General features: G+C 40.4%; 1 protein-coding gene across 1 annotated transcript in view; it reads left to right on the top strand.

Moving 5' to 3' along the window:
* The window catches only part of LOC373362 (hyalin), a 71,586-nt gene that overhangs the window by 30,487 nt on the left and 23,912 nt on the right, over positions 1–17,187 (top strand). The window contains 21 exon segments of the mRNA XM_030989442.1: positions 581–832; positions 1,648–1,899; positions 2,841–3,092; positions 3,819–4,070; positions 4,325–4,579; positions 5,569–5,820; positions 6,187–6,438; positions 6,790–7,041; positions 7,405–7,656; positions 7,965–8,216; positions 8,468–8,719; positions 9,172–9,423; positions 10,246–10,497; positions 11,372–11,623; positions 12,334–12,585; positions 12,865–13,119; positions 13,494–13,745; positions 14,541–14,659; positions 15,408–15,540; positions 16,119–16,370; positions 16,843–17,097. Coding sequence (XP_030845302.1) covers positions 581–832; positions 1,648–1,899; positions 2,841–3,092; positions 3,819–4,070; positions 4,325–4,579; positions 5,569–5,820; positions 6,187–6,438; positions 6,790–7,041; positions 7,405–7,656; positions 7,965–8,216; positions 8,468–8,719; positions 9,172–9,423; positions 10,246–10,497; positions 11,372–11,623; positions 12,334–12,585; positions 12,865–13,119; positions 13,494–13,745; positions 14,541–14,659; positions 15,408–15,540; positions 16,119–16,370; positions 16,843–17,097 — 5,049 coding nt within the window.

Raw genomic sequence — 17,187 nt, 5'->3', positions numbered from 1 at the left:
ATTTTTGAAGTTGTGATCAATCAAACACAAATTGGCAACTCTATGACGTATCATGCGAGCTCAACTTCCATTTGCTCAGTACTAAAAAAATCTAAAATTTTCATTTTCCCTCAAGAAAAATTTCAACCATACATGCACCCTAAATATAATAATTGCAAATATGTTTCTATACTCCCCCTGCAAGGAACAAATATATATTCCGTCATCAATAACGAAGAAAACATGATTTTATGGAATATTATGCACAAAGCAAATGAAGGAGAGCTCATATAATAAGTCACAGAGTTGCCAATTTGTATTTGATTGATCACAACTTCAATAATTCATAACTTTCTTATTTTCATTCAGAATTTGCTCAAACTTTCACTCACCTGATTTTCTTATTATTCTGCCTCTATCGAAACAAACTTATTTTGGGGGTGGACTTTCCCTTTAATGTGTGTTTTCTGATGTGCTGTTTGTATTATCCTAACATGAAATAACCTTGGATCATCAGTAATTATGTCATCCATAGCTATAAACATTTTCTAGTCTCATAATCTATCTTGCTTTCATTTCTTGCATGCCCTCTTATCTTTAGTTGATACTACTCCTCCTGTCATAACTGTGCCCAGTAATACAATCACCCGCGTAGTTGAGCTCGGTAACTCGGGTGTCAATGTATTTTACTCTGAACCTACGGCAAGTGATATCTCTGGCACCGCCAATCTTGTATCCCGCACTGCACAACCTGGAGACTTTTTCCCAGTTGGTCAGACCGTTGTGACCTACACTTTCCGTGACCCGTCCGGAAACCCAGCCACTGGCACTGTTACAGTCAATGTAATAGAAGGTAAATGTCTTGCACCTTTTTGTCCCATTTTTTTCTATTGACGCATGATTGCATGTTCTTGCTGGTTTTTGCTGATTTTTTTTCAAATTCTCTTACATGTAGTTTTGTGTAAGATTCGTACATGCATCTTTTTCTTTCATGTTTCTTTCATACATACATGTACACATGCAATTACTTTTCTCAACTTCGTAGACAGTGTATCCTCATGTAATATTGTAATTGGTGTTTTGTGTATGTCCTACTGTGAAATCTCTGCTCGTCCTCTCTCATTGTTGCTACTCTTTTTCCATCTTGCGATCGGGTTGAAGAACACATGCTCCTGCAACAATTGCTCTGGGATGATGAGCGATAGATCGTTTCTTTTTTTTTTTGCTGTCACCTGTACGATTTGTATATGCATCTTGTTCACGTTTCATTTCTCCATGCATGAACCTACCTGTTATTCCTCTACTGGATTTTGTGTACATCTGTTAGTGCCAGAATATCCTGTTTTGTCAAGTCTTAATACAACGTCGGAATTAAGCTGAACTGCATGTCATGTTGCACTTGTATGTCCTTCTCTGAAGTCTTCGCTCCTCTCTTGTCGTTAATTACATTTTTCCTTCTCATGAAACACGTGCTCCTGCGGCAATCGCTCCACGGCATCTCTGGCCTGAACGCTGTCCGTACCGGTCGCGAAATTTGCGAACATTTCGTTCTCGCAAAAGTTTCTGGTTTTGCAGTTATCGAATGCTGAAGCCGCGTTTTCAGATGATGCATTCGACTGCCTAAAAGAAAGAACAACGTCGACGTGACTTTTTTTCTTTGATATCCAGTTGATACCACACCGCCCTCTGTGGTGTGTACTAGCACCATCGTCCAGACAGTTGAGCTTGGCACGGCAAGTGCCCAAGTGTTCTATACTGAGCCCACCGCTTCAGACGTCTCAGGCCAGGCCATCCTTGAAAGCAGGACAAACATGCCAGGAGATTCCTTCCCGGTTGGAACCACAACAGTGACCTACATCTTTGCTGACAACTCTGGAAACACTGCGGATGATTGTTCCTTCACTATCACAATTACAGCTCGTAAGTGACGGCGTCCGTTCGGTCATGAGTGACTGCATCTGTTTTGAAAACGTGATATATCCATGAATATAGTTTACAGTTCTGCATGTTCCATCAGCCATAAGGTATGCCTCCAGACTTTGGTACAGAGAAAGTCTCCACATTGGTCTCTTTTGTACTGTGCAACTGGCTCCTAGATCCTAATCAAGTGGTGGGTCAAACATTAGCGTTTGATTCATTTGAGACCATCACGTTTTCATTGTAGTTTCCTGTACTTTCCAGCCAAATTTTAGTTTGCAATGCACAGTGGGCTTAGAGGTAAGTACTCCTTGTTATACTTCTTGTGGGCTACATCAAGTCACAAGATCATATAATGACGTTAGGTAGCTTAACAAAATGAAGTGGCACAAAATGATGCGTCCGGAACTCTAAATGCAGGATTGTTTGAAATTCTTCATAGCACACAGCCGGTAATTCTATCTGCTTTCTTGATTGGACTTGATATTACCAAAAATTAACTTTTCATCAACAGATGTCATGGAGTATTATGCATTTTCTGTGTCTGACCCGTGTGTTTGTGCCACAGTTTGCTAAGTTACCTAAACGACCCTTAGTAGTGGGCTGTCATGGGATATTCGACATTTGGATGTTACCCAAGAACAGGTATTGTCATTCACCAGGATAAGCTTTTCCCTACAGTTTAATGACCAACAGGCCTTACATAATGCTCTATATTTACCACCCTTACATTTCCCTCACCTGAAGACTCTCCCAACAGACAAGTACTTCTTGATGGGATCACGGGTTCGCTTTGTGCGAAACTTGTATACCCGTTAATGGTATTAAAACTGAGTGTGGTGTCAGCGAATTATGACCCTACTACACATGGAAACGTGGCTATCATCTCCCTTTAAACAGTGGTATCCTAATGTTATGAATTCTGGGTCTTCTCCTTCGAACAGAGGATACTACACCGCCCTCAGTTATCTGTACGAACAGTGTCTCGCGCACCGTGGAGCTTGGAACCACAAGCGTACCCGTCTTCTTCACCGAAGCTACTGCTTCTGATATCTCGGGAGTGGCCAACCTAGTGACCAGGACTGCAGCGCCTGGTGATTCCTTCCCCGTTGGCGTTACCACAGTGACCTACATCTTCTCTGATAACTCTGGTAACCAGGCCGACCCCTGCGTCTTCACCATCACTGTCGATACAGGTATGCAAATTATCCACTATGAATGCAATCTAGTATTTTGGTAGTTATCTGTTAAGTGCATATCACACATGACTGCCAACCAATCCCATTCTGGAGGTACTATTCCTAAGTTTTAGCCTTCAAACTAAATGTAATACCTGAAAACTTCTGTGTAAAGTAAAGTTGAAAGGTTGAAAAGAACCTTCCAGCTGTGAATCACAGAATGTACCAACTGTGAATGATTGATGATTCCATAACTTTCGTGAGCACTTATCCAGCATTTGTCTGATGGGTTTCAATTTTTCTGCCCATACACAGATATTATCTCAGAAGTGCCTTATTTACTTGAACCTGACCCAAAGTCTTAGTTTAACAAAGAAAAATGTAGACCTCTGACCAACTACCTTGCATTGACTTTAACCACTTTGTATGCCGTTCAATTAATCTCCCCATGCCATATTGTGTTTATCATGGGGTACAGAAACCCATTTCCAGAGCAAGATTAAACTGTTACTGTGTTAAAAATAGGTAATCTTCCGAAGCCGTTATATTGTACACAGCAATCCTTCCTTCAATTGGTGCCTATGTTTTGTGCAAAATTGCATGTGTGGTAAACAAGCAACCGTGCAGATAGGCAAAAGAAGCGATCAATGTGCTAAAGTGTAGTAGATGGAACGCATGGTAGACTGAGATTTGATAGAATGATGAATATAAGTTGATGACCCCTCTGTCTTGTGACATATACAGTGGATACCACTCCCCCAAGTGTCACCTGCATCGACAACATCGTACGCACCGTTGAGTTGGGAACCAGCAGCGTCGTCATCTTCTACTCTGAGCCTTCGGCATCGGACGTCTCTGGACAGGCTTTCCTTTCCTCACGTAGCAACGCCCCTGGAGATTCTTTCCCCGTCGGTACTACCGTTGTATCGTACATCTTCACTGACCCCAGTGGCAATAATGCAGATCCATGCGTCTTCACTGTCACAGTCACCACCAGTAAGTTCTGCTAGGTTTTCCAAAATTATTGTGCAAAATTGTTCTTATCAAATTAATTTGTATGATGTAGCATGTTTTGGAAGCAAACTCATTTTTAAGGCTAGATTTTTAACTTTCTTGAAGCAAAGTCAACTCATTGGATGTATTGATGTATGTAGCTTGTATATGACTGGCAGTAATAAAGAGAAACAAAGAATTAAAATAGGAACTGAACTATGATTATAATTTATAAAATGTGTTCTTGCCTGTCGCAGCCGATACCACCGACCCGACAGTCACGAACTGCCCATCGGACATCGTACAGACCGTTGAGCTTGGCACCACCGGGACCAGCATCACCTATAACACCCCAACAGCCACGGATCTCGCCGGTATCGCATCCATTACCTCCAACGTCCAGTCCGGTACCTTCTTCAGCGTCAACATGCCCCAGCAGATCACATTCACAGTGACGGATAATAATGGCAATACCAATACCGACTGTACCTTCACAGTAAATGTTATCCCTGGTAAGACTTGTTTCATTCACCGAGTTCTTAGGTTCGATCAATGTTGAATTTACATCATGAATTTAATTATTTATTTAAATTGTTTTAAATATGCAAAACCAGACATTTTTGCAGCCTGAAACGTATCAATAAGCGCTGGCTACTTTTTCGCGGTGAAAAGCTTTTGCTCAATGCAAAAAATCGTGTCGGTACATATTCCGAGACCCGTCCGGAAACCCAGCTGCTGCTCCTTTCGACTGTTGTAGAAGACAGAAGTTGTAGCACCTTTCATTTCACATTTTAAAATTTTTTCTCTTCACTAAAACTCACCTACATTTACTCATACTTCTCTGTGCTATTTATACATGAATCTTTTTTTGTTTGTTTTGTAAATGCAGATGTAGTTACTTATCCTTCTAAGTGTCTGTGATGTCTGTTTTTTTAAAGGTCTTACTTTGTAACATGTCTTCATCATTTTGAGCTGAATAACATGTCATGTTACATGTGTATAATGTCAACCTATACTGCCCTTAAAAAAGCTATTATTTTCCACTTTAGACCCTTTTTTCTATCACTCTTCGCATTAAGAGTACTATGATTAATTTTCTGATGACATCCTAATTAATTTCTTGTAAACTCTCCATAATGTCTGCATGATTAGGACATGAACCCGCTTTGTTAATAGTTTCTGTGTATACAACATTTCTTTAGCACCTCTTTAGCACCTTTCATAGACCATGTTCTCATTACTTCTAAATTCTTCGTTGTCCATACGATCAGCACATATTTTCAAATTTGTTTTGTTAATCTTTTGTTCTTGTGCATACATACAAATGTATTTCTTCAAGTTTGTGAGAGTCAGTGTCTGTATTGTCGGGTCTATGACCTTACAGAAATTGAGCTGAGCAGCGTATCATTTGTTTTTACTCAAGTACAAAATCTTTTACCTTCTGACATAACTTGTAGCAAAAAATTTCCATTTTCACATCTTCATTGCATGCACTCTTCAGTTGACACTACCCCACCTACTATAAACGTACCCAGTAATACAATCACCCGTCAAGTTGAACTTGGTGAACCGGGTGTCAACGTAGATTACCCCGAACCAACGGCAAGTGATATCTCTGGCGTTGCCAACCTTGTATCCCGTACCGCCCAACCTGGAGACTTTTTCCCAGTCGGTCAGACCGTTGTGACCTACACTTTCCAAGATCCTTCTGGAAACCCAGCCTCTGGCACTGTTACTGTCAATGTTGTACCAGGTAAAAGTTTAGCACTTTTTTTTTATCAGTCTTCTCATTAACCAAGCTCTCATAGATTTCTTTGAATTAAAACCAGCTGTCTGTATAATCCACACAAGTTTATTTTGTTCCTACACGGTAAGTGAAAATGTATTTTCTGAAGTTTGTGTTTCTTTTTGAGTGATATTTGTGTTCTTTTCAGCCCAGTGTTGACAAATAATCATTTTTTGTCCTTCTGAATAACATTTCATGTTGCCCTTGTGTGCATTTCATCATCACACTGAACTTGGAACTCCTTGATCCTGTCATAATTTTTTGTTGAAGACATATTTCTATCTTACCATCTCTCTTGCTTTCACTTATTTCATGCACCTTAAACATCTTCAGTTGACACTACCCCACCTACTATAAATGTGCCCAGTAATACAATCACCCGTCAAGTTGAACTCGGTACTCCTGGACTCAACATAAATTATCCTGAACCAACGGCAAGTGATATCTCTGGCGTTGCCAATCTTGTATCCCGTACCGCCCAACCTGGAGACTTTTTCCCAGTTGGTCAGACCGTTGTGACCTACACTTTCCAAGATCCTTCTGGAAACCCAGCTTCTGGCACTGTTACTGTAAATGTTGAAACAGGTAAAAGTCTATTCTTCTCATTAACAAAGCTCTCATAGATTTCTTTTAAGTTCAAACCAGCTGTCTGTACTATCTACACAAGTTTCTTTTGTTCGTAAAAGATGAGGAAAATGTATTTTCTGAAGTTGTGTGTTTCTTTTTTAGTGATATTTGTGTTCTCTTTAGCCTTGTGTTGACACATAAATAGTCATTTTTTGTCCTTCTGAATAACATTTCATGTTGCTCTTGTGTGCATTTCATCAACTCACTGAACTTGGAACTCCTTGATCCTGTCATAATTTATTGAAGACATATTTCTACCTTACCATCTCTCTTGCTTTCACTTATTTCATGCACCTTAAACATCTTCAGTTGACACTACCCCACCTACTATAACCGTGCCCAGTAATACAATCACCCGTCAAGTTGAACTCGGTACTCCTGGAGTCAGCGTATTTTACCAGGAACCTACGGCAACTGATATCTCTGGCACCGCCAATCTTGTATCCCGTACCGCCCAACCTGGAGACTTTTTCCCAGTCGGTCAGACCGTTGTGACCTACACTTACGAAGATCCTTCTGGAAACCCAGCCTCTGGCACTGTTACTGTAAATGTTGAAACAGGTAAAAGTCTAGCACCTTTTTGTATCATTCTTCTCATTAACAGAGTTTTCATAGATTTCTTTGAAATTCAGAGCAGCTGTCTCTATAATCCACACTTCTTTTGTTCCTGAAAATTAAGTAATAATGTATTTTCTGAAGTTGTGTGTTTCTTTTTTAGTGATATTTGTGTTCTTTTTAGACCTGTGTTGACAAATTTTCATTTTTTTGTCCTTCTGAATAACATTTCATGTTGCTCTTGTGTGCTTTTCATTATAACTCTGAAATCCAAAATCCTTGATCCTTTCAGAAATATGTTTTCAACAACAAATTATATCTTTTCATCCTCTTGCTTTCACTTATTTCATGCACATTAAACATCTTCAGTTGACACTACCCCACCTACTATAACCGTGCCCAGTAATACAATCACCCGTCAAGTTGAACTCGGTACTCCTGGAGTCAGCGTATTTTACCAGGAACCTACAGCAACTGATATCTCTGGCACCGCCAATCTTGTATCCCGTACCGCCCAACCTGGAGACTTTTTCCCAGTCGGTCAGACCGTTGTGACCTACACTTACGAAGATCCTTCTGGAAACCCAGCCTCTGGCACTGTTACTGTAAATGTTGAAACGGGTAAAAGTCTAGCACCTTTTTGTATCATTCTTCTCATTAACAAAGTTTTCATAGATTTCTTTGAAATTCAAATCGGCTTTCTGTACAATCCACACCAGTTTCTGTTCCTAAAAAGTAATTGAAAATTTGTTTCTTTTTTAGTTATATTTATGTTGACAAATAGTCATTTTTTGTCCTTCTGAATATCATTTCATTATCACACTGAACTTGCAACTCCTTGAAACTGTCATAGTTTGTTCTTGAAGACATATTTCTATCTTACAATCTCTCTTTCTTTCACTTATTTCATGCACCCTAAACATCTTTAGTTGACACTACCCCACCTACTATAACTGTGCCCAGTAATACAATCACCCGTCAAGTTGAACTCGGTACTCCTGGACTCAGCGTAGTTTATCCTGAACCTACGGCAACTGATATCTCTGGTGTTGCCAATCTTGTATCCCGTACCGCCCAACCTGGAGACTTTTTCCTAGTCGGTCAGACCGTTGTGACCTACACTTACGAAGATCCTTCTGGAAACCCAGCATCTGGCACTGTAACTGTCAATGTTGTAGAAGGTAAAAGTCTAGCACCTTTTTGCATTCTGCTTCTCATTAACATAATTGTCAACGATTTCTTTGAATGCAAACCAGCTGTCTGTATTCATTTTTTGTCCTTCTGAATAACATTTCATGTTGCTCTTGTGTGCATTTCATTATCACCCTGAACTTGAAAATACTGATCCTGTCATACTTTTTTGTTGAAAACATATTTCTATCTTACCATCTCTCTTGCTTTCACTTATTTCATGCACCTTAAATATCTTCAGTTGACACTACCCCACCTACTATTACCGTGCCCAGTAATACTATCACCCGTCAAGTTGAACTCGGTACTCCTGGACTCAGCGTAGTTTACCCTGAACCCACGGCAAGTGATATCTCTGGTGTTGCCAATCTTGTATCCCGTACCGCCCAACCTGGAGACTTTTTCCCAGTTGGTCAGACCGTTGTGACCTACACTTATCAAGATCCTTCAGGAAACCCAGCCTCTGGCACTGTTACTGTCAATGTTGTAGAAGGTAAAAGTCTAGCACCTTTTTGATATCATTGATTCTCTCGTAATTTGTTGTTGAAGACATATTTCTATCTTATCATCTCTCTTGCTTTCACTTATTATCTCTCTTGCTTTCACTTATTTCATGCACCTTAAACATCTTTAGTTGACACTACTCTACCTGTCATAACTGTGCCAAGCAATTCAATCACCCGCGTAGTTGAACTCGGTAAACCAGGTGTCAAAAATTGCTTTCGTTTCGGTTTTTCAAAATCACTCTATGACGGATGCTTCATTTTGTACTGCGCGCACTCGAAGGTTGCTCTTGCGCTATGTATATACACACGCTTTTTATATTATTCTACAATGAAATAACCTATGATCATCAGTAATATATATCATCCTTAGCTATAAACATTTTCTATTCTCATGATCCATCTTGCTTTCACTTCTTGCATGCCCTCTTATCATCTTTAGTTGACACTACTCCTCCTGTCATAACTGTGCCAAGTAGTACAATCACCCGTGTAGTTGAGCTCGGTACCTCGGGTGTCAACGTAGTTTACCAGGAACCTACGGCAACTGATATCTCTGGCACCGCCAATCTTGTATCCCGCACCGCACAATCTGGAGACTTTTTCCCAGTCGGTCAGACCGTTGTGAGCTACACTTTCCGTGACCCGTCCGGAAACCCAGCCACTGGCACTGTTACAGTCAATGTAATAGAAGGTAAATGTCTTGCACCTTTTTGTCCCACTTTTTTTCTATTGACGCATGATTGCACGATCTTGCTGATTTCTTTCAAATTCTCTTACATGTAGTTGTGTGTACGATTCGTACATGAATCTTTTTCTTTCACGTTTCTTTCAACCTCTTAGACAGTATATCCTCATGTAATAGTGTAATTGGTGTTTGTTTTGTCTAGCATGATACTTTTTCATCAAAATTGTCCTATTGTGAAATCTCTGCTCGTCCGTCTCTCATTGTTGCTACTCTTTTTTCCATCTTGCAATCGGGTTGTACGTACAGCACATGCTCCTGCAACAATTGCTCTGTGGTGATGAGCCATGGATTTTGTTTCTTTTTTCGCTGTCATCTGTACATGCATCTTCTTCACATTTCAACTGTCCTTGTATGAATCTGTTCTTACTTTTCTGGATTTTGTGCACATCTGTTAGTCCCAGAATATCCTGTTTTGTCAAGTCTTAATACGACGTTGTCGGAATTAAGCTCAGCTGCATGTCATGTTGCACTTGTATTTGTCCTTCTCTGAAGTCTTAGCTCCTCTCTCGTACTCATAGTTTTTCCTTCTCATGATCGGGTTGTGCGACACGTGCTCCTGCGTTAATCGCTCCATGGTAATCGATTGGTCATTGGCAACCCTGGCCTGAACGCTGTCCGTACCGGTCGCGAAATTTGCAAACATTTTGTTCTTGCGAAAGTTTCTGGTTTTGCAGTTATCGAATGCTAAAGCCGTGTTTTCAGATGATGCATTCGACTGCCTAAAAGAAAAGAACCACGTCGACATGACTTTTTTTCTTTGATATCCAGTTGATACCACACCGCCTTCTGTGGTGTGTACTAGCAGCATCGTCCAGACAGTTGAACTTGGCACGGCAAGCGTCCAAGTGTCATACACTGAGCCCACCGCCTCGGACGTCTCGGGCCAGGCCAACCTTTTAAGCAGGACAAACACGCCAGGAGAATCCTTCCCAGTTGGAACCACAACAGTGACCTACGTCTTTGCTGACAACTCTGGAAACACTGCGGATGATTGTTCCTTCACTATCACAATTACAGCTCGTAAGTGACGGCGTTCGTTCGGTCATGAGTGACTGCATCTGTTTTGAAAACGTGATATATCCATGAATATAGTTTATAGTTCTGCATGTTCCATCAGCCATAAGGTATGCCTCCAGACTTTGGTACAGAGAAAGTCTCCACATTTGTCTCTTTTGTATTGTGCAACTGGCTCCTAGATCCTAATCAAGTGGTGGGTCAAACATTAGCAGTTCATTCATTTGAGACCATCGCGTTTTTATTGTAGTTTCTCGTACTTTCCAGCCAATTTTAAGTTAGCAATGCCCAGTGGGCTTAGAGGTAAGTACTCTTTATTATACTTCTTGTGGGCTACATCAAGTCACAAGATTATATGACCTTAGGTAGCTTAAGGAAATGAAGTGGCACAAAAAGATGCGTCCATAACTGTAAATGCATGATTGTTGAAAATTCTATATTCTCTCTGCTTTAATACTCGATATTTCCAAAATTTGTCATCAAGGCATGCCAAATTACAACTTTTCATAACAGATGTCATGGAGTATTATGCATTTTCTGTGTCTGACCCGTATGTTTGTGCCACAATTTGCTAAGTTACCTAAACAACCCTTAGTAGTGGGCTGTCATGGGATATTTGACCTAAATTGGATGTTACCCAAGAACAGGTGTTGTCATTCACCAGGATAAGCTTTGCCCTACAGTTTAATGACCAACAGGCCTTACATTTCCCTCACCTGAAGACTCTCCCAAGATGGGACCACAGGTTTGCTTTGTGTGAGACTTGTACACCTATTAATGGTATTAAAAACAAGTCTGATTTCAGCGAATTATGATCCTACTACACATGGAAACCTGACTATCCTAATAATATGAATTTTGGGTCTTCTCCTTCGAACAGAGGATACTACACCGCCCTCGGTTATCTGTACGAACAGTGTCTCGCGCACCGTGGAGCTTGGAACCACAAGCGTACCCGTCTTCTTCACCGAACCCACTGCTTCTGATATCTCGGGAGTGGCCAACTTGGTGACCAGGACTGCAGCACCCGGTGATAACTACCCTGTTGGCGTTACCACAGTGACCTACATCTTCTCTGATAACTCTGGAAACCAGGCCGACCCCTGCGTCTTCACCATCACTGTTGATACAGGTATGCATAGTATCCACCATGAATGCAATCTAGTATTGCTGGAGTTTTCTGTTCTTGTTTAGTACATATCACACATTGCTGCAATTCTGGATGAACTATTATGTTTTAGCCTTCAAACTAAATGTTATGAACCCAAGATTCTGCTCTTTCCAAAAAAAATTGTGTAAAATGGTTTGTAATCCTTATTTTTTATTGTGAAAGGTTGGCAGGTAATTGAAAAGAACACTTCCAGCTGAGCAGTTATCCAGCATTTTGTCTGATGGGTTTCAGTTTTGTACAAATGACCTTTTTCTGTCCATGCACATATATTATCTAAGAACTGGCTTATTTAGTTGAACCTGGCCCAAAGTTTTAGTTTAACGAAGGAAAATGTAGACCTTGGACCATCTACCTTGTTAATACAGATTTTGAACGAATGTTTATGCCTTGCATCAACTTTTAACACTTGCATCAACTTTTAGCACTTTATATGCCGTTCAATTAATCTTGCCAGGCCACATTGTATTTATCATAGGGGTACAGAAACCATTTCGAGAGCAAGATTAGATGGTGTTAAAAATAGGTAATCTTCCTTCAATTGGTGCCTATGCTTTGTGCAAAATTGCATGTGTTACAAACGAGCAACCAGGCAGATAGGCAAAATTGACTTGCATTAATCGGTAGAATGATGAATATAAGTTGATGACCCCTCTGTCTTGTGACATATACAGTGGATACCACTCCCCCAAGTGTCACCTGTGTAGACAACATCGTACGCACCGTTGAGTTGGGAACCAGTGGCACCGTCGTCTTCTACTCGGAGCCTTCAGCATCGGACATCTCTGGACAGCCTTTCCTTTCCTCACGTAGCAATGCCCCTGGAGATTCTTTCCCAGTCGGTACTACCGTTGTATCGTACATCTTCACTGACCCCAGTGGCAATAATGCTGATCCATGCGTCTTCACTGTCACAGTCACCACCAGTAAGTTCTGCTACATTTTCCAAAGAAAATTTGTTTTCTTTTTTTTCTCAAATGTTTGTATGATGTATCATGTTTTGGAACCAAACTCATTTCTGACGCTAAATTTTTAACTTTCTTCGCAAAGTCAACTCTTTGGATGTATTGGTGTATGTAGCTTTAGACCAAAATTATGAATGGCAGTAATTAAGAGAAACAATGAATTATAACAATGAGATGTCAGAGAAGGAGAAAAAAAAGGGACTGAGCTATGATCATAAAATATGTTCTTGCCCGTCACAGCCGATACCACTGACCCGACAGTCACGAACTGCCCATCAGACATCGTCCAAACCGTTGAGCTTGGCATCACTGGAACCGGCGTCACCTTCACCACCCCAACAACGACAGATCTTGCCGGTATCGCATCCGTTACCTCCAACGTTCAGTCCGGTACCTTCTTCAGCGTCAACATGCCCCAGCAGATCACGTTCACGGTGACGGATAACAATGGCAACACCAATACTGACTGTACCTTCACAGTAACTGTTATTGACGGTAAGACTTGATTCTTTTACTGAGTTCTTATAAGCTTGCTTCCCGTTACAATTTTATCTATATCACCATGATTTTACTACACAAAGAGGTGAAGGAGTAGCACTCTAAATTGTGATAACGTCAACTATGTGCAGTATGCTCTCTTCCCGTCCTTCACTGAGAAAAATAGATGGGGGTATGGCCAGTTGTCTGTAATAATACTCAACAGACTTGCATGAGCTTTGAGGGTAAAGCAGTGTTGGCCATGGTTTGTTGAATATTTATATTTGCTTTCCTGAGCATGGAGTGGCAAATGTAGATCCATCCATAATTGAGCAAATTACCCATATGCCGGTACTAATAAATTTGCACAATCGCATTCGATTTCCTTATAGTTGATACCACCCCGCCCAGCGTGGTGTGTGTTTCGAACATCAATGAAATCATCGAGCTTGGAGTTCCTTCGCTTCAGATCAACTACCCCGAGCCCACCGCAAGTGACATCTCTGGCACCACTACCCTGGTGAGCCGTACCAACCTTCCCGGGGAGTTCTTCCCTGTTGGAACGACGGAAGTGACCTACATCTTCACCGATGCCTCGCAGAACGAAGCCGACCCATGCACCTTTACCATCACCGTCACTGCAGGTAAGACTGCTCACACCTTATGTGTTTATCCTTATTCCCGACTGTTGCTTGACCAATCTGTAATCATGACCGCTGCGTTAACAATCTGTATTCGCAGCATATCTTTCGTGTGATATTTCATCTCTTTTAAAAGTATAGCTGCTTATTCAGAAATGGAACCATAGAATATACTAATACAGTCTAACCTCGGGACAATGGAAATTACTTTGTTTTATAGTGAATCTTGTTATCAGGTTGAAAAAACAAGAATATTAAGAGCTGGGACCAGCAAAATCACTTTGTTATAACAGAAACCTTGTTATATCTGAGCTCTTTATAACCGTGATCCACTGTAATCACATTTGAATAGCGCTTAATACTACATTTTTACTTTTGCTTTACATTAGTATGCACAACATTCTACAAATCGGTCCAAAATGCAATATTATTTGTTATGTGAACAAATTTTCATAAGTTCTCTGATTTTGTATCTGTCTTTGAAAAGTATCAAGATCTATAAAAAGCAGAGAAATATGTGAATGAATGATGACCAATGAAACAAATTAAAGATCTAGATTAGAGGAATAGATGACAAATATGAAAGGTTCTAATATCTGTGAATAACATTAGGCTTCACAAGTGTAATACACGTTACCTAACATGATGTTTTTATTGTTGCTACTACTATTTCCTCTATAACACCTAGATTGAGCAGTCCTGTCAGGATACCACTCCCACCATGTGTACCATTGACCTTATAGCACTAGATTGACCACTCCATGCTAAATTAGCCATGTTTTAATTTATTTTTGATAGTTGATACTACTCCTCCGTCTGTAACCTGTCAGTCTGCCATCACACGTGTCATTGAGTTGGGTAACAGCGGAGTGGAAGTGTTCTACAATGAACCCTCGGCAACGGATATCTCCGGGCAGGTGAGTCAAACTTCCACCATTTTTTTCTCTTACCAATATTGTTTCCTCCATATTTGTATTTGTGTATCCATTGAGGGTAGTCATGCTATCAAACTTTGCTTACTTTATCAACCCTCCTGTTTGATGTTTTTTTATTAGTTACAACCAGCCTTACTTTATTCTACACATATTGTTTTGATTTATCTGTTATCGTTTTATTTGTTATATATATATATATATATGTAAAGCTGCAAAAGAAAAAGAAAATCAAACAGAAATAAATAAATCAAATCGAATCATAGTAGAAATCAGATTCTTCATCAGTGCACAGTGCCTGTAATAGAATACCGAAGTGCGACTTCTTACTGGCCAAGTTGTCAAGGTTGCTTGAGGCCCTGTCGCCACCTTTCCATTACAATGTTGGTACGAGATTAGGGAAACCCCGGTGTAGTGGTCCACCTGCACACCCCTAGTGAGTTATAACCAGAAGGAGAGACGCGATCAAAGTGAATCAATACGCTTTTTCGCCTCCTGTCAAAGGCATCACCAAATACTAAACAACAATAATAATAATAATAATAACACGCCTGCTTTACAATATACCACCTGACAAAGTGTAGCAGCGGCACACAAAACGTCGTGATCTTTTAGATCCCTTGCTGACCATACATTGCGAGACAAACGAATGTCACTAGCAATATTATTTTGGATACTATATCCGCAATGAGTAGCATTAATAATAATTATGATAATAACTATTTTTTCCCAGGTGAACCTTCTTAGCCAGAGTGCGTCGTCCGGTGATGTATTCCCCGTTGGCGTGACCTCAGTGACCTACATCTTTGGTGATAACTCTGGCAACCAGGCCGATCCATGCACCTTTACTGTGACTGTCGACACTGGTAAGAAGGAGCTGTATATTTGTATTACGTATCTGTTTAATTTGGCATATAATTAATTGTTCTGTCATTTTTGTGTTTCTTTTTGTACTTCTCCTCCTTTGTTTATGATGCAGATCATGCTTTTATGTGATCTCTTTGTGGGGGTTTTGTTTCACAAGTGCGCCTTCAGCATTTGATTTCAAGTGTAATCGGTGCCTTTCAAATCTATTATTATTTCACTGCCAAATTGAGATCCGTTTATTTAGAGTTAGCATCAGCACTCATCTTTAAAAAAAAATAGAAATTAGGATTCTGAATCTTTTTGCTTTCACCAATTTAGGAATACGTTGCTTTTCATAAAAAACTTTAAAATCATTAATGCAAGTGTATAGTTTCAGGTTATGAGTAAGTTATAAAAAAGTCACTATTGTATGCGTTGATATAGGACTGCACATTAACTTTATTTATTTAAATTGACTCTGCATGCATGAGACTCTGCATGCATGAGCCCTATGTATTTGGGGTCTGGACCATTCTGGGCCCCATGTGTCCTGTTTAGAAGCCCTGACTAATTAATAAATTTTCTCTTTGTGTCACAGTTGATACGACCCCACCTACTGTCCAGTGCATAGATAACATCTTCCGAAACGTGGAGCTTGGAACCCCCAGTCTGGTTGTCTTCTACTCCGAGCCCTCGGCCTCCGACATCTCTGGCCAGCCTCTCCTGGATTCCCGTACTAGCGCCCCAGGTGATGCCTTCCCCATCGGAACCACCACCGTCTCGTACATCTTCTCCGACCCCAGTGGCAATGATGCTCCTCCTTGCATCTTCACTGTCACCATCTCGGCCAGTGAGTAGTTTATTTTTTTATTGTCTTACCAATATTCATAAATAGAACCTGTTCAATGAGAAGAATACAATATACAAATAATACACACAGTGAGGGCATTAGTAAGGATTACCCACACAAGGTACCTTTGGAACAGTCTAAACATGCCAGAGGCGATTGCAGAGGGTGTTTGGACTGTTTTGAAGGTACCGAGTGTGGATAATTTTTTTAATGCCCGAACAAAATGTTTATTATTTGAAATTATATTTTATAACATGATTTTACCAATGACCGGTTATTATCAAAATCTCCCCGAACAAAATGTTTATTATTTGAAATTATATTTTATAACATGATTTTACCAATGACCGGTTATTATCAAAATTACGGGTTAGGCAAAATAAATGCCTGGTCACGTGTACGCTCTCAACCAATCATTTGGTTAGGATCCACCTCATCTTATAAAAACGTATTATCCCTTCCCACAATCCAGCCGATACGACTACACCCACGGTCACAAACTGCCCCTCCAGCATCTCCCAATCCGTGGAGCTTGGAACCACCGGTAGAGTCATTACATACACCGCACCCACTGGTATGGATCTCTCAGGGATCGCATCCATCGTCCCCAACATCCAGTCCGGAACCTTCTTCGCCGTGGGCGAGACCAGGCAGGTCGTCTACACTGTCACAGATAACAGTGGACTGACCGATACCTCCTGTGCTTTCACAGTCACTATCTTCTCTGGTAAGTTTTCTATTTATTGCAACCAATAAGCTGGATTTTAAATACAAAGTTGTATTTTAATTTAAATCAGAAATATTCAAATTCCAAGAA

Source organism: Strongylocentrotus purpuratus, unplaced genomic scaffold, assembly GCF_000002235.5.
Source record: "Strongylocentrotus purpuratus isolate Spur 01 unplaced genomic scaffold, Spur_5.0 spur5_scaffold_18, whole genome shotgun sequence".
Lineage (NCBI taxonomy): Eukaryota > Metazoa > Echinodermata > Echinoidea > Camarodonta > Strongylocentrotidae > Strongylocentrotus > Strongylocentrotus purpuratus.
This window is presented reverse-complemented; position numbering and strand designations above follow the sequence as displayed.